Source organism: Carassius gibelio, chromosome A13 (assembly GCF_023724105.1).
Source record: "Carassius gibelio isolate Cgi1373 ecotype wild population from Czech Republic chromosome A13, carGib1.2-hapl.c, whole genome shotgun sequence".
Classification (NCBI taxonomy): domain Eukaryota; kingdom Metazoa; phylum Chordata; class Actinopteri; order Cypriniformes; family Cyprinidae; genus Carassius; species Carassius gibelio.
In genome coordinates, this window is record NC_068383.1 from 9,806,262 (window position 1) to 9,824,882 (window position 18,621).

General features: G+C 43.7%; 1 protein-coding gene across 2 annotated transcripts in view; it reads right to left on the bottom strand.

Moving 5' to 3' along the window:
- Nucleotides 1-8,717: 8,717 nt before the first annotated feature.
- Nucleotides 8,718-18,621, bottom strand: part of LOC128026097 (sine oculis-binding protein homolog A-like) — a 38,195-nt gene continuing 28,291 nt past the window's right edge. For both annotated transcript variants that reach the window (XM_052612828.1, XM_052612827.1), the window contains 2 exons: nucleotides 15,162-17,207; nucleotides 8,718-14,462 (listed from right to left, as the gene is read on the bottom strand). In XM_052612828.1, coding sequence (XP_052468788.1) covers nucleotides 15,174-17,207 — 2,034 coding nt within the window. In that variant the 3' untranslated portion in view covers nucleotides 8,718-14,462; nucleotides 15,162-15,173. The remainder of the gene's footprint in view (nucleotides 14,463-15,161; nucleotides 17,208-18,621) is intronic.

The following is an 18,621-nucleotide window of genomic DNA, read 5'->3' on the forward strand; positions in this document are numbered from 1 at the left end:
CACCTCTGGTGTGACGAATGTCTGAAGCCCTATACCATCCCGCCAATCCTATTGGCCAAATGGCGCATAGCACCACCCTGCGCATGCGCGCGCATGATATACCTGGGTGCAGCGCGCCATTTCGCTCAGATTTCATTCCTTCAGGAATAGCGAATCATCTGTGCCCTATCGTCTCGCGTTCTCCAGCGATCTCTTCGAGCAGTGTTAACTCCTCTTCGCGGACGCGATGAGCTTTCGAAAATGTAAGGAGCCATGTACCAGGTACATCACGGCGGGGGACACTCATGACAGGTGCGTAGTATGTCTTGGTTTACATCACGCACAGGCGGCGCTTAGCGGCCTTTCTTCCTGTCCCCATTGTGATGGCCTGCGGCTCAGAGTACTGCGCTCCAGGGTGGAAGTTTTCTCTAATGTCGCCCTCGAGTCTAACCCCCGTCAGGTCACCTCTGCGACTGCCGAGGCACCGCACGAGGCGAGGGCCTGGGGTGACACGTGCGACATGGATTTTGTGGACAGCGCAGCGCTGGAGTATTCTCCACATCGCTCGCTCTCCCCTACCCTGCTGCAGAATAAAACTTATACTGAGCCCGTCGTCTTCTCTAATGAGGATTTACTTCCCACACCGGAGGCATGCACCGCCATCTCCTTCGGTTGTGGACGCTATGACGACGATGTTTTATCTACCGCGGCCTCGGGGTCTGAGGACTTCGCGACTGACACTAGCCCTCTTCCTCCTAGCGGACAGGAGAGGCGTGTTTCCCCCTATTACAGTGAGCTGTTGGATGTGGTTTCTCGTGCGGTGGGTAAATTGGGGCTAGACTGGGAGGTTGACAAGGCCGAGGCCCAACCTTCTTCCAAGCTGGACGACCGTTTTCTAACCAGTCGGACACCTACACAGCCCCGGAGGCCTTTGCCTTTTTTCCCGGACCTCCACCAGGAGGTTTCGAGGTCCTGGAAACAGCCATTTTCGGCGCGGATTACTAACGCCGCGGCCGCGGATTTCGCCACCGTTTCTGATATGGCGAACCATGGCTATACTATGATGCCCCCGGTGGAAGAGACTCTCGCCGAACACCTTGCGCCTAGTTCGGCCGCGGCTTGGAAGTCTCGCCCCCTTCTTCCTTCGAAGGCGTGTCGAGTCACGTCTAGTTTGGTGGGTAAATCCTACATGGCGGCTGGTCAGGCGGCTGCGTCGCTCCACTCTATGGCGGTCCTTCAGGCCTACCAGGCGGAGTTATTGAAGGAATTGGATGAAGGTGAGGGCATCACACCGGAGGCAGTTAAAGAACTGCGTAGAGCTACGGATTTGGCGCTACGCGCTACCAAACATACCGCTCGTGCAGTGGGCCGTACTATGGCCGGTTTGATTTCGGTTGAGCGCCACCTCTGGCTTAATCTCACCGATATTAAGGAGAAGGATAAATCTTTCCTTATGGATGCCCCTGTCTCCAGGGATGGATTGTTCGGTGAGGCTGTCACGTCAGTAGTGGAGAAGTTCAGGGCAGCGAAACAGCAATCAGCCGCTTTCCGCCAGCTGATTCCCCGCAGACCCAGGGAGGTCGAACGCCGGCAAGCGCCCGCGCGTTCTCGCTCAACCTCCTCTCACCGCCAGCGAGCAGCCTCTCGAGAGGAACCTACACCCATGGCGCCTCCTCGTAAGGACTGGGGCCCTAGGGTTTTTCCTCCGGCGCACCAGCGTCAACGTAAGCGATTGAACCTGACCTCGACGGCTAAAGCCTCTCGTTCTCGGGTGCCGAATAGCAGCTCCTGATCTTTTTGCTGCTTGCCAGGGACTGTGCCCTCCGCTAGAGAGCGCTGTCGGACCGCTTTCGCGCATCCCACACTCTCATTGCAGTCCCCATGCTCAAACATTGATTGTCTCGCCGCTAACAGCGCCTCGAGCAACATTGGATCGAGCTGTAATGACAGACGCTCCCTCAGACACTCTGCGCAATCCTGCTTTCGGAGTTCGAGGGACGACTCAAGGACCCTACACAAACGGCCCGTTTATGACGGCTCGCACAGCCGCCGCTTTTTCGCTAGCGGCAGAGCCCGATGTTCCATCTGTTGGCCTAATTCCTGCCGTGGACACGTTTCAGGATTATACTCAACGGAACGCAACGACTCCGGCGCATACGCTTCCCCGGTGCACGAACACCACGGGTTTTTCGTGTCCGGTCGTTTTAACGCGTATGACGGCGTTGCTGGGAGCGGAAGTTTTGAAACCGTTAATATTGTTTCGGGCCGCGTGGGAACGCTTGCCCGGCATTCCTCAATGGGTGTTACGCACGGTTTGTCACGGATACACCATTCAGTTTCGGAAAGGCCCGCCTCCTTTCCGCGGAATTCTTCCCACTACGGTGAAGTCTACGGAAATGGCGGTGCTGCGACAAGAAATGTCAGCTCTGCTGAGCAAAGGGGCTATAGAAGAAGTACACCCCTCTCAGATGGAGACAGGTTTTTACAGCCGTTATTTCGTGGTACCGAAAAAAGACGGCGGGTTACGACCCATTCTGGATTTACGCCGTCTGAATCTTGCACTCAGACCGAGCAAATTCAAGATGTTGACGGTGAAATCTATTCTGTCTCAGATCCGACCAAGCGATTGGTTTATTACGATCGATCTGAAGGATGCGTATTTCCATATTCAGATCGTCAAGAGACACAGGAAGTTCCTCAGATTCGCTTTAGAGGGCAAAGCGTATCAGTACCGCGTTCTTCCCTTTGGCTTGGCTTTAGCGCCCCGTACGTTCTCAAAATGCATGGACGAAGCTCTGGCCCCGTTGCGGCTCCAGGGCGTTCGTGTGTTGAATTATTTGGACGATTGGCTGGTGCTAGCGCAATCGCGGACTCAAGCATACTCTCACCGAGATCTTGTGCTGAATCATTTAAACAGCCTGGGCTTACGAACAAATTTCAAGAAGAGTGTTTTAACTCCCTCTCAACGGATAACTTTTCTTGGAATAGATCTGGACTCTCGCGCGCTCAGTCGATTGCGTCATGCGTGCGGCACTTCAAAGCGGGACGCACGGTGACGGTGAGATTGTGCCTCAGGCACTTGGGTCTAATGGCAGCAGCATCCCCCGTGATTCGTCTGGGATTGCTTCAAATGCGCCCCTTTCAGTGGTGGACGAAAAGGCGGAATATTTCACCCCGTTGTCTCCCGCATCGCACGATTTCGGTGACACGGCGGTGTGTGATGTCGCTGAAAATTTGGATGTCAACCGAATTTCTCCTGTCAGGAGTTCGATTGGGAATTTATGCTTTCCGAGAGACTGTCACGACGGACGCGTCTTTGACTGGTTGGGGAGCTGTGTGTCGAGGGCGACCAGCCCACGGAGTGTGGACAGCGGCTCAGCGCGGCTGGCATATAAACAGACTGGAATTACTGGCAGTTTTTCTGGCTCTCCAGTATTTCGCGGATCTGCTGATCGGCCGTCATGTGCTGCTCAGATCAGACAACACAGCGGTTGTGTCTTATCTGAACCATCAAGGAGGATTGCGCTCTCGCCCCCTGTGCAGGCTGGCGAGGCGTGTTCTTCTGTGGTCTCGGGACAAGTTTCTCTCGATCCGGGCCATTCATGTCCCCGGACGATTGAATTTCGGAGCGGATCTGCTATCCAGACAGGCTCTGGAACAGGGAGAATGGCGATTACACCCCCAGACGGTGGATCTTTTATGGCGGATATTCGGCAAAGCGAAAGTGGATTTATTCGCATCGAGCATGACTACGCATTGCCCGCTATGGTTCTCCCTACGCTCCCCATCGCCCCTGGGCGTGGATGCGTTAGCTCACAGCTGGCCCAAGACCAGTCTGTATGCTTTTCCTCCGATTCGTTTGATCCCAGCGGTATTATGCAGATTACGCCGGGACCGAGTGGAACAGCTGCTGCTGGTGGCTCCGCGATGGCACACGCAGCCGTGGTTTGCGGATCTGATCAGTCTGCTAGCGGGCTCTCCGTGGGAGATTCCCATCAGACAGGATTTATTATCACAAGCACAGGGGCTGATTTGGCACCCGAGGCCAGATCTGTGGAAACTGTGGGCGTGGCCACTGAGCGGAGTGCGTTAGTATGTCCCGGTCTTTCTGCTGAAATTACTGAGACTATATTGAGTTCTAGAGCAGCTTCTACGAGACGCTTATATGCTTTCAAGTGGAGACTGTTTACAGCCTGGTGTGGTAATCATAATGTGGATCCAGTTTACTGCCCAGTGGCTTCAGTGCTGGAGTTCCTCCAGGAGCGTTTCTCGGATGGCGTTACACCAGCCACTTTAAAGGTTTACGTGGCAGCCATTTCAGCTTACCACGAATGCATAGGCGGTGCCTCTGTGGGGCGTCATCCATTAGTTTCTCGTTTCATACAGGGTGCGCGACGGCTGAGGCCTTTCCGCCCTGTGCGAGTTCCTTCATGGGATTTATCCATTGTGTTGTTAGGTTTATCAGGGCATCCGTTTGAGCCCTTGGAGACCGTATCGGATAAAATCCTGACACTGAAGACACTTCTTCTCATGGCTTTATCCTCCCTCAAGAGAGTTGGGGATTTACAGGCTCTTTCTGTTTCACCCTCATGCATGGAATTTGCACCAGGCTCTGTGAAGGTGCTGCTGCGGCCCAGGCCTAACTATGTTCCTAAGGTCGCATCTAACCCTTTTCGCTTTCAGCAAGTGGTTCTGGAAGCTTTTTCACCTGCCGAGGCCGGGTCAGGAGATCTAAGTCTTTGCCCTGTGAGAGCTTTAAAGACTTATGTGGATCGCACAGCCCCTTGGCGTGGTTCTGACCAGCTGTTTGTCTGCTTTGGACATAAAAGTAAGGGCCATGCAGTTACAAAACAGCGCATGTCCCATTGGCTGGTGGAGGCAATTTCTTTGGCCTATGAGGCGCGCGGACTCGCTTCGCCCTTAGGGGTTAAGGCTCATTCCACTCGAGCTGTAGCTTCTTCTCAAGCTTTTCTCAGTGGCTCTTCTATGGATGATATCTGTGCTGCGGCAGGATGGTCCTCACCGAGCACTTTTATCAAGTCCTACAGTCTGGATGTGAGGATGGCCCCTGGCTCCCGGGTTCTCTCCGCTTGAGCAGTTGCTTCCTCGGATCTCAGTTATCAGGTACGTCAGGCGTTTTGGTATATCGTTCCCATACGTGGTGACGTCACCGCAGCATCGAAGTGACCTATGATAGGGAACATCTCGGTTACGTATGTAACCTTGGTTCCCTGAATAGGTTCTGGCCGTTCCGTACCTTGATAACTCTTCATCTTCAGTCATGAAATCTGAGCGAAATGGCGCGCTGCACCCAGGTATATCATGCGCGCGCATGCGCAGGGTGGTGCTATGCGCCATTTGGCCAATAGGATTGGCGGGATGGTATAGGGCTTCAGACATTCGTCACACCAGAGGTGTTCCCATACGTGGTGACGTCACCGCAGCATCTCGTTCCCTATTCAGGGAACCAAGGTTACATACGTAACCGAGATGATTTTTTTTTTATTAATATTTGTTATCAGTCTTTAAAAATATAATTTGTAAAAAAAATATTATTTGTAATTCTTGGGTACAAATCTGAACACTACCTCATTACATTGAGAAAGTTATTAATATTCATTTCACAAATCAGTTTATTCTTGTGTTTCTTGTGGGTTTTTTTTTTTTACTTAAAGGTCCCCTTCTTCGTGATCCCATGTTTTAAACTTTAGTTAGTGTGTAATGCTGTTGTTAGAGTATAAATAATATCTGTAAAATTCCAAAGCTCAAAGTTCAATGCCAAGCGAGTTATTTTATTTAACAGAATTCGCCATCAAAAAACAACCTGTTTGGACTACAGCCCTCTTTCCTGCAGCAATGACGTCACTAAAACCTCCGCCCACATGAATTCACAAAAAAGGGGGGCGTGGTCTTGTTGCGCTCCGACGGAGAAGAAGGAAGAGCTAGTTTGTGTTTGCCATGTCTTTGAAACTGATATTTTCATCTCGGATTCAGTCATCTTTGTTTCGGCTTCACAGGGACGCTGTACTTGGAGATTAATGGTTACAATTTATGTTTAACTCGTTTCTCGAAAGTTATAATCCACATGTAAAACTATGCGCAGCACATTTTGCTGAGGACAACTTCCTCAATCAATTTAATGCCGGATTCGCAAAAGGATTATTCTTGAAAGATGGAGCAGTTCCCTCTTTGTCTGGAGAAGGCGTTGTTTACGGACCCACAACCCGTAAGTGTATTTTATTATTTAAGTTGGTGCGTTTAACAGTTTCTGTAACTTATTTAACAAAGGGCAACGCTTTAGCTTTGTTAACTAGATGTTAGGGCTGTGTGCAAAAAAAAACGAATGCGATTTTCATGCGCATCTCGTTAGTATAAACGCTCCTGTGATTGTAAGTACATCTCCAGCACATGCTCCTGCCCACTTGCTTCTCAAAACTACTCCACAACTAGTCCAATCGCGTTTGCAGGAGGGCCGCGTGCGCTGAGCTGCTGTCGAATCACAACACAGGAACCGCTGGCACAATCAGACTTTATAGAACAAGTCATCAGCCCGTTTTTATCATAGACAGTAAAAGAAATGGACACAGCGACCCCATTGGAACTTAATTGAGACAGGAGAAGCCCATTTTTAGCGTTTTTTAGCACTTCCGTTTCTGACGCGCAGACTCAAACGAAGCTTGATGACGTCAGCAACCTGTCTGACAGATGTAAATCTTCTAAGTGGCTGTGTGTACTAACTGCCATCGTTAATCTTGCAGAGACGGCGAGCTTGAGCGCGGAGTTCTTTGTCGTGAGTGAGCAGGAGTAAGTATTCTGATTAATTATTTTGTATAGTATTTTAAAATGTAACGCCAGTACGCCATATTAAGTTAATTGCCTGCAAGCTTCTCCTCCTGTCTGTACGGTAATGCGACAGAGAGACGAGTGGTTATGACGCAATCGTTAGCCTATTTTTTACAAAAAATGTTTATACTAGGGATGCTCATTTCGATTAATTTTCCTGACCGACAACCGCCGCTCGTTAATCGATTATTAACCGTTAACTGATAAGATTATAATATTGAATTGGCATTAAATACAAATAAAATTGACGCGTATCTGTGACCCTTTAAAAAAATACAAACATTTTTTTTATATATAAAAGGGTTTATTTTAACGTGCAAACAGCAGCAGCATACAGAACCGGTTTCAGTTAAAATGTCCACGCACCTGCAGCATTTCTGACAGTGAGAAAAATAGAATAAAAAATTTACAAATAAAAAAACACAATAGGCCTACACTAAATATATTTTTTAAACTTAAATAATTAACAAATTAAGATGACAAAAAGAAAACACTGAATCCGTTTGAATGAAGCTTTCAAAAACCGGGAATTTTTTTCGTTAGCCTAAGATTTATCGTTAAATAAAAATAGCAGCCCTACCTCAACTCCTTGTCTAATTTTTATTTAAAAAAAGCAACATATCAATGTGATGTGGGGTCAGTCTGGAGCGCAGCCTTTTGACAGTTAGACCCGCGGCAGAAAACACCCTCTCCGATGGGACAGTTGTACCGGGAATACACTCGCTAGTGCCAGCTTCGGGAAGCGCCTTTCATTTGCTTTCCACCAGTCAAGAGGATTAATATCCAGAGAAGGAGGATCATCTCTCATATAGATGTCAACCTCTGCTTCTGGATAATCAGTGCGTTATCTCCTCAGATCGCCGTGCATCGCATCTTCTCCCTGATAACATGGAGGGCAGTGTTTGTTGCCCTTCATCACTCGAAGCGCGTGGGTGTTTGCTTCGTAAATCGTACTTGTGCTACTGCTGTATTTTAATACAGCGCCGCATAATTTACAGGTAACATTGTCGCCCTTTCTGTTAAAATGATCCCACACAGTGCTTCTTTTCGCTCGCTTCATTTTGCTTCCCTTGCTCGGGTGCCGACGCGCTCCGTGAGTTAATAAATATAAGCTATATAGTAGGCTATTTTATTTTTAAACCATGCAGCAAAAAAAAAAAAAAGAAAAAAAAAAGAACCTTAAAAAAACGTTTTAAACCGTTTAACTGATAGTATTAATCGGTCAAAATGTTTACTTTCGGTTAACGGTTAAACGGTCAATATGAGCATCCCTAGTTTATACGGGGCCATAATGTAACATAGAAGGTAATGGAGCCCTTTATACATTGTCGTGTATCTTTAGAAATAAATAATGGACAAACGGAGTCTTTAAACGCCTCAGATGTAAAGTTATTCGCTGTCAAAGTGACGCCAAAATGAATGGGAGTCAGTGGGAATGCGAACGCATGTGAATTTCTGCTAAAAGATGGCAGCTCCCACCCGACTTCAACTTCCGGTCGAGTTCCTTGCCCCCTGGTTTTTATAGGTGAATTGTGTGAAAAATACTGTTTTTTTACACGCGAAACATGAACACATGTTATATTGCACACTGTAAACACAATCAAAGCTTCAAAAAAGCGCGAAAAACGGGACCTTTAATCCTTTAAAGGGTTTTAAATGAGTTGTTTCAGTTCATACTTGCATAAAATATTATTGGGTCAAAACAAAATTATTGGTATAATTTATTGATTTAAGATCTCCTGTATATGTTTTGAGATGCTATTGTTGCACCAATTAATACGTCTAGCAATTTTTAAATTAAGTTAGAAAGTCAACATTTTTTGAAAATGACCCAACTATAAATCAATTAAATAAGCATTCAAGAAAAGAAAAAAAAACACTCTTGGAGAATTGAGAATTGGAGTGTGCCTCTATTTATTAAGTTGTAATAAGCAATTCACTGGGTTAAACAAATACTGTTACAACACAAAAATTGTACATTTCAAAGCAACAAGTTTTATAACAACTTCATAATAAAAAGACAAGTTTATCTTTTTCTTTTATTCTTGCCATTTCCTTCTTTAATTAAAAACAAAACAAAACAAAACAAAAAACATACTTTTCTTTGAGAAGCTTTTCTGCCTCTTGCTACCCTGTTCAAAGAACCACCTCTCATGCTTTTTATGAATTCAAAGGCTTGCCAGTAATAAATAATACTATAAAATGTTCTGTAAGTACACAAAAAAGATTGAAAAAACAACAACAAGGGTAAATGTACAAGGTTTCGGGTTAAAAGGGGTGAGATGGGTGAGAGTGGGCAAATGTTTCTTATTTTATTTTTTACAAAGTGGGTTTTGCTTTTCTTAATCAAGCAGGCATTGTTAATTACAGAGCACAAAGAATTAAGGCAGCTCAAATGTTCGCCTCAAAAACCTTTTAAAATTAGATTCTTAAAAACTGCAGTTTGCTCTTGTTATTTTACAGACATAGTGCCTCTCACACAGAGTGCAAATAAGAATTTATTGTTGCATAATTCCGGATGTTGACAAAGCCATCCTCTTAATACCACCCACGGGAATGATGGGAAAAAAACATTTCTCACATGGCTACAGGATATTACCGAGCCCTTTGTCACATACTATAGATGTTGAAAACTCACATCTGAGCTGCCTCTTGCTTTTCCAGTTCTCTTGATTTAGCATCATTACAGTAGAGCTGACGTGTCTGTGATTGTTGTTTGGTTTGAGTTGTATAACACTGCTCGATGAGGGATGCACTGATTGATTGGTTTTGCTGGTATTTGAGTTGGGGTGTATGGGTTTCAGCGTCTCCATCTTGTTTCTGTGCGTGTGGCTGATCTTTGGCCACAGCAGAGCTCATGTTCCCCCCATCTGATTAAACAGAGGCCCTCCAAACATTCAGACTGACTAATTGTGGTGAACGGAAAAGCCAAGTGCTCTTTTTGTACCCAGCTTCAGGGCTTAAAGACAGTTTGGTCTCTAAAACAGGCGCCTCTCTAGTAGATCCTTTGAAATGCTCTTGGATTACAGTATTGCACTCAAGCACTATGGTTATTTTTTTTTAACTGCTTGTGTTTCTCATCTGTCCTTCTTTGAGCTTGCTGACAGAACACACTTCACTTCCCTCTAGTGGACCAATGTTGCCATGTTTAATCATAAGCAGTTTTGGTCTTTTTTAATAAAGTTGCTTATAAACACGGGTCTCATTGTTTTGGGATTATTTCAGAAATTAAATATCCCCAATTTTTTTTTACTCTGTTTGCCTCGGCTTTTGTTTTTCATATAAAAATAGCTTATTTTTAGACTTACACTATACTTTCAAAAGTTTGAGGTCAGTAAGTTTTTAAAAAATATATATTTTATTCAACAAGGATGCATTCAATTGGTCATAAGTGTAAGTAACAACAATTAAAACATTACAAAAGATCTGAATTTCAAATAAAATCTGTTCTTTTGGATTTTCCTTTCATCAAAGGATCCTGAAAAAAAAAATCTACAAAAATATTAGCAGAAACTGTTTTCAACATTTACAGTAAGGAATCGTCCTTGAGCACCAAATCAAAAGATTAGAACGATTTCTGAAGGATTATGTCACACTGAAGACTGGAGTAATAGTTGCTCAAAATTCAGCTTTGTCAATTCATGGCCTTTTCACAAGAATTTTAATCATACTTCACAACATTACTGTTTTTAACATTATTTTTACTGTGTTTTACTGACCCCAAACCTTTGGAATGGTTTTGTATTTTGGTAAGACAAATCACTTATTTTGGGCTTGTTTGGGGAAAGGTGTTTTCTTTTTTAGAAAGATCTGGCAACCCTCTAATTGACACGCTACAGTAGATCTTTTTTTCACTTTAGAAACGCAGGATAACAATCATGCTATTTAGAAAGCCCTGGACAGCAAATCAAATATACCCTTTAACAAATTTCAACAGTTTACGCGAACTTTATCAGATAAATTATACTGTTTTGTGGCCATTTCTAATAATTAACATACACACAAACACACACACGCATACGTTTTTGCTGGTGTCATTGTCTTGTCTGCGTGGGACCGCAGACACTACAACAGTGTTCGGTTTCAGGGTTATATCTGTCCCAGCCCAGTCTGTGCTGCTCCAGTTACAAAAGCAAGGTCACACACGCAAATACACTCACACACACAGGAAAGTAAAAAAAAAAAAAAAAAAACATATTTCATGTCTGCGAGATAAGCAGTAATGGGTGTTTGGGTGGTTTTTGCAGCTATATGAAGAGTGATTTCAGTAAGACATGACCTTAAATGGTCCTCCATACTCCCTATTAATAAACATAAACAGCTGTAACTGCTTCTTTTAAGAGCACATCATTATAGAGAAATTAAGTTTGAAAATGGGAATACATTTGTATAGATCAGAGAGAATCAGAGTTATATTTTTTTCTAGACATCTGGATTTCAGAGTAAAAAAAACAAAAAGTGTAATTACGATTCTTATGTTTCCCAGTTGTAATTTTAAATCTCCTACTGTGACAATATTTCACCATTTCAGCTTTGATTTTGCTAAATTGCTACTGTATGTCTTACAAAGAAGACTTTATTTCTTGCATTTGAGACATTTTTCATAATTGCAACTTGGTCTTGCATGGAGACTTTTTTATAACTTGCACTTGCAAATACTTCTCTTAATTGCAACTTTTATTTCCTGTAATTGTAACTTTATATCTCACAGTTCATGTTCTTATTTTAAATGTATCTCAAAATTACATTTCTTTCTTTCTACTCTGAGGTGGAAAAAGGCTTCCATAGTTCACTATGGTATATTTGAAATACTAAGTAAATAATTACTTAAGAATTAAAAATATCAAGGAGCAATAAAAGGGCTTAGTATGAAAGAGGGGGAGGAGGAGAGAAGGAAAAATAGAGGAAATTTGAGTCAATAAAGAGAGCGATATATGATGCTGTGGCTGGCTCCTCATGACAAATCCAGACATGTAATGTATGTTTGGTTGTGCAGCACACACATTATAAAGATTCTCAGAGCAACACTGTTTGTTCCACACACACACACTCGTGTCTGGTTTACGATCTTTGTGGGGACTCAGAGTGTACAGTACATTGGGTGTATGTGTTTATGCTTCTCTGATATTTTGCCCTTTTCATCAATCTGCTTTCTGTAACACTTCCATCCAGACGGAGGGTCAGCCAGCTGTATCAGTACTGACAAAATAAATCTGACACAAGAATGTGTGTGTGTGTGTGTGTGTGTTTAAATCTGACACTGGAATGAGGCTCCGCCACATACGAAGCCCAGAGAGAAATTTAGTCCTTACTCTAGCCAGTCACAATTAGACCTCTGAGCCTACTCTTAAAAAATATACCACTGTGAAACTGAATCCTGCAGCAAAAAGTACAGAGGGATAGGATAGGATTGCACTCTTGTTTGTACGCCGTCCAGAAGTGGAGAGAAAAAACACAGAGGGGAAAAGAAGGAGAGAGAGAAGTGCTAAAGGTTGAAGGGTAGATTTGGGTCAGTGCTGATCAGTAAAAAAAAAGTAAATTAAGTAAAGAAAACAAACAAAATAATAAAAAAATTACAATAAAACAAACAAACAAAAAAATATCTGGTCTGAAATTCTGTACATGAAATTCGTGGAAATGTTTATATTTAGTTCCTCTTTTCATGTTTGACTGAAAATCTAGCCATTTGGAGAACACTCATCAATACAGTCAAATCATCAGAGTGTGTATTTCTGATCTGGGTGACTTTTTTTTTTCTTCCATCTTGTGATTTCCAACATATTGCTTGACAATTTTTGGACTTGAACATTAGAACTTTTCCCAAAATAAATTGGCAAAATGAATGTTTTGTCAAACAGAACTCCATTTTGGCAAGAAATCTGATACCCCCCCCCCCCCCACACACACACACACACTTGGCTTTAAGGTTCATTCCTCCACTTTAGTCAAAACAAATAACCTATGCACACAGGTGCTAACCATGCACTCAGCTCTTACTCTGTGCAACGTAAATCATTTTGGCTCTAACCTAACCTAATCCTAACCAACCCAGTCTACCTTTAGGAAGAATGTTCTTGGCATCTACACTGAGGCACCTTGGAACTAACAGAAACTGTTCCTGTAACCATAGCTGGAAAGGAAGTGATGTACATAATTTAGCACTGATTGGGATTTGGCAAAAAGTAAAGCATAAAAAAAAAATCTAAATGAACCTCAAGAATGCACAATTGACATAAACTCACAGCTGGCCGAGACATTTACTGACCTCTCCACTGGTTTTGATTGTACTCTTGATAGAAAACCCAGGAGGGATTTTTCTTAAATAAGAGCACCGCAATAAGATAGTAACTGTTATAAATAATGAGAAATCCAACCCAAATGCCCCCGTGTACATTGCTTTCCATCTAAGCCAACTGATACATCAGGACAGTGTGTACACAACCCCCCAGCAGTGTTAGACCAACTCTTTGCTGAGCCGTGAGCGCTTGTGATTGAACAGACTGGGTGGGACAGTCTCCAAGCCAATGGACACAAAGCTAGCAGCCATTTTGTGTATGTGTTTGCCGAAATGCTTGGTGAAGTCTGTACCCTGTAATCCTCAATCAAATCAGTGAGTAAATGAATTGTCATTGCACAATAAACCAGCAAACAATCCACAAACACTGTTCTCCAGTAGTGCAGACTACTTATCTTCTAGTTTTCTTCTCCAAGGATGGATGAGTTTCCAGCTTCTTCCCAGAGATGAGATGAAAGTTCACTTCATCCTTCTGGATTTGTACTTCCTCCAGGGTGTGTACACTTCTCTCTTCCTGTATTTTTTGGGGTGTCTGGTTCCGGAACTACTCTCCCTCAGAAAGAAGAGTGGGGAAAGAGGTTAAGAAAGAGTACAGAGTGTTTCGCTTGTGCTGCAGATACTGATACATAGTCAGAGGAAGTGAGGGGGGAGAGCGAAATAAAGATTTGAGAAGAGAGAGTTTTCTGTCCATCTTTTAGAGCCGCTCTGCATCTGTATTAGTCTGTCTTACTGAAGCTATTGAATCAGAAGCATCAGACTCCAAATGTTCAGGCAGATTAAACTGAGCCTCTTTGAATGCACACACAAAGCAGAAAACTGGTCCATCCATCTGTGGCAGGATTTGACTGGCCCTGTTCCAAATTATAGTTATTCATGGGTATGTCTGATTGGCAGCCTGGCAGACCTATTGTGTTTGGCTTAAGATCCGCCTTCTCGGAAATCTGTTTATGTACACTTTAATCCTGCACTGCAGTGCCGCCTCCAACCGGCAGGTGGAAAGTCCTCTTAACAAGGATGAGAAATATCTTTTTCATCAACAAGTAGACTGAAAACAGACTGCCTGAAGACATCGCAGTTGAAGGTCAAACATCACGTCTGATCTACTTCTCAGATTAACACTTTGTGTCAGTCTTTGTTTAGCCGAAAGGGGTGGAGACGGAGCAGACTGCTGCCCAATCTGGATAATTTGTATGCATTTTATGTCACAACGTGTATGTCCTGGATTGAAAAAGTGGAGCAAGCAAGGTTGACATCTTGATTGGCTGGATTGTGAATGAAGTCTGTGGACAGCTGATGGTCTCTGCTGCAGTGCAGTCCTCTCTATCCCTTTGGTGAGGTGTTGTTTCTATTTAAGAGAGGTGGGGAAAATAAAAGAAAAAAGGAGTAATGAGTAAATCATTGCATGCAGCCTTGTTGTTGTTTTTTTATCAGTTTGAATGATTCATCATGAGATAGATTCAGGGATAAAATTAAGAGTGTTAAAGGGAAAGTTCACCCTAAAATGTCATTCCAAATGTAATTTATAATAGTACAAAATATTTTTATTTCAATTAAATGCTGTTTTTCTGAACTTTCTATTCATCAAATTATCCTGAAATTAAATTTTTTTCAGGGTTTCCACAAAAATATTAAGCAGCACATCTGTTAAGATTTCTAATTATAGAAAGTTTTTTGAGTTTTTGGAGAAAAAGACTGTAGCAATGAAAATTCAGCAATGCCATTACAGGAATACATTATATACATTATATATATATATATATCAAATCTTAAGTTAGAAAGCTGTAGTTCCACACAGATTGGAGAGACAAAGTACACTTCTAGAAATTCTTTTTGTGTTTCACAGGAGAGAGGTTTGGTGCAACCCGGGGGTGTTTAAATGAAAATAATTGTTTATTTTTTTATTTTAACTATTACTTCGATAGAAATCTGCAACCAAGCACGGAAAGATTTACAGAATTATTGTGCTTAAAAAACAATCTTGAAGGCAGACACACAGTTACTACTAAGTAAACTACTAAGGAAGTGGACAAAATCTGATTCTCACCTGTCCTCTATTTCACTTGTTCTGATTGCGGATTCGCAGACACCTTCTCTTCAGCGGAGGCTCCATTTCCATTGGAATGGTTCCTGTTAATGGATCTGTCAAGCCACAGGGCATAATGGCAGCGGATTTGTCAGCAGGTTTGGGAACAGGCTGAATGACACAGCCAGGTTTAGGCATTAGGGGAAGAGCGTAGGCATGGTCCTCACCAGATGGGGCATCTTCAGGGTTCTGAGGCTTGTCCTCCCCTGTTTTTGCAGTAATGGCAGACTGGTCAATTGAGATTTTCTTACCTGCCAAGTCTCTTTCTGTTGCCAAGCAGCTGTTCTCTTTGAGGTCCTCTCCATCTAAATCGCACACAGCGGCAGTCCTGCGGCAGGAGTCCACTAGAGGGTGCTGCTCTAACGGAGGTGTTCTGATCAAACTCTCTGTTGGAGGCACATTACAGCTCCCATTAACAATCACATTGCAGGGCGTAGCAGAGCCAGGCTCAGTTGTAGCTGTGATGGTGTTGGTAGGACCAGTGGAGTAGCTGCATGTGACTGGCTGAGAAAGTGGCGGAGTGCCACTGCAGTAGGACGGGTCGACACAAGGCAGAGCCACACTAGCCAAAGGGCTTTTAGCATTACTCTCTCTGTGGTTATCTTCTATTGTACCTGTGCTAGTACTGCCCGACCCATCCACCTCGGTTTCACCCAAAACTGCTGGTGGTGGGCTTAACCCAGGCTCTGCTTTTACCTGCACACAGGTTACAGTCCTCTGGATAACTAGCTGTTGCCGGGAGCGACGACTGGTTGTTAAATCAATGACCCCATCTGCTGGTGTGTCTTTGTGGGAGTGTCCAAAGTTTCCGTTACCAGAGTTTTCCATTTTAACTATGAGCTCCGCCACGTTTGTCCTGCCCTGCTCTGTCTGTTTGGAAAATCCTGGTGAAAGTGTATCTGAGGTAGAAGGGGCTTGTTGAAAGTCCATCCCCTCCCCTCTGGAGGTGCTTTGAGAAAATGGTGGTGATGCTTTTGAATCACTCCGCTCACTCACAGCGTTCAGAAGCGTTCCGTCATTTCCTGGTCGGTCACCAGAAGCCCGGGGATTGAATGGTATGGGCACCGGAATGGGTATGGGGACTGGTAATGGCACAATCACTGGATAGGGCACTAATAATGTTGGTGGTGGCACCAAGGGGGCCAGAGAAGGTATGCCAATATTCATATAGGGCGGAACTGGGATGGGTCCAGCTGGCATCATGTTAACTGGGTGGAAAGGCAAGGATGGCATGTGGCCACCGGGATGAGGGGGCATCATACCCGGAGGGTTCACAGGAAGGGTTGGGGTGGAGGATGGGTGTATGTGGGGGGAAAGGAGTGGGCGGTGCATAGGGCTTGATGGAGGACCCAAAGTCCGAGGAGGTGGTGGCCCAATGCCAGGAATCATGGGATTGGAATGAGGGCTATTGGGGCCTGGGGGGCGTAAGAACGGAGGGCGAATCTGCTGCATCATCTGGTGCTCCATAAAGAAAGGGAGAGGAACTGGGCCACGGGGTGTCATCACCATCGGTGGGCTGCCAGGTGGCACACCCAGAGCTGGATGTAAACCTGCTATATGTGGTGGAGGAGGTGGCAGTAATGCAGGGCTTTCGTGTGGCCGTGGTGTGGGGATTTTCGTAGATGATGATGACGAGGATGATGAAGATGAGGAGGAACACACATTTCCAGTTTCAGATGGTGACCCCGAGGTGGATCCAGAAGGTCTGGCTACAGTGGTGGCACCGCCTGGTGAAGGTGCCTTGTGACTGCGGAGCTCATTTATAGGTGCGCTCCAGGACTCAGGTGTGAGGAGCTGTACTCCCGCTGCGCTCTCTGATTTCATATCACTTGTGGAGAGAGGAGGGTTACATAAACCCCCTGGCAGTGCAGCCTGAGTCTCTTTATAGAATATGTCCATCTTATACTGGTTCAGACACTTTGCACTGCAGAACTGAAGCCGTCTTTCACCCGCTCCAAAATCCAGGTATTCCTTAGTGTGGCGGATGTGTTTGCACCAATCACAGACCTGTAACATGAACAACCCAAAGTGAACAACAAAAACTATAGATTAATACTTCTTAATGTCTATATCAAGGCATACAAATTAATCATTATTAAAAGATTATGACTGTCATTTTGTAGGACTTAAGACAGTCTGATGCCAGCAAAGTGTGTGTGTGTTTGTGTGTGTGTTTTGTGAAGTGTCAGATCTATGTAAGATTAGGGTTTAGGGAATTACAGAATAGGCGTTGAATATAACAACCCAAGTCTGAAGAAAAATTAGGTTTATGTCATGAAATATTAAAATCAAATCAAGCTCTCAGATGATAATTTATTTCACAATACAGAAATAATATTGTATAATAAAAATACAATAATAAAATCTAAAAATCTATATTAAAAATGTATAATGCAGTTTTGTTCTTTAACTCATCCTAACACATTGGCTTTCTGTATTTTTGACACAAACATCCTCACACACACAGACACACTCATTACAAGATGTCAGGAGTCAGCTGCCCAAGGCAAGCTGCAGGGTCAAACTCTGACAGCCACGACTAAAAGGTTTTCCCTTCAAGGGGCAATTATGCATGTGGATTTTGAGTGTGTGTATGTGAGTGTGTATCTGTTGTTGTATCAGGTGACACTAATTGAGAAAGACAGTGACAACAGACTGAGACAGACAGGAACGTGGGGCTTAAACCTGTGAGACAGAAAATGTGGTTTGGGTTTGCATATACGATTAATAAAGGTTAGACATGAACTCTGGGTAATTAAAGGATATTGATTTGTACTGCTAACACAAAGAATAATTTAATGGGGTGATAGACAGGCCAAACTATAGAAAGATGAACATCGACATATCCATTGTATGAGAAAGAAATACTACTAAATAATTGAACGCTGCCTCTGTTTCGCTCTTTTTCTCTGACACTCTTTCTGCCAGGATAGTTTAATCTTTCCAGTCACTCAACAAAACTGTCTTGGAGTTGATAAGGCTGTCGCTCTCCAGAGTGGAGGTCAGTCAAAGTAGTTGAGTGCAGAAAATTGGCCTCAGGCCTGGCAAGTACATAGAAAGTGATTTGCAAACGCTGGCTTATCATAAAGACAGACAGGTAGACAAAGACAGACCTGGCAACACAACTAACTGTACTGCACAAGAATAAACGATGAATGGTTTGAGTTGTTTTAGGTGGTTTAACTCATATTAACTAATATTAATATATCATATTAAATAATATTAACACATTTATGCAAATTCAGTAATGGTACACTACAAACCCACCCAAATACTTAAAAAATACTTGAAATTCTCCATCTTGCGAATGTGCTGGTATAAATATTATCTCTAATAAGCCCAATTAACAGAAAGGAGGCAGGTTTTACACTAAAATACTGCATGGTAATGTGCAACACTCGTGAATTTGACACAAAACGAA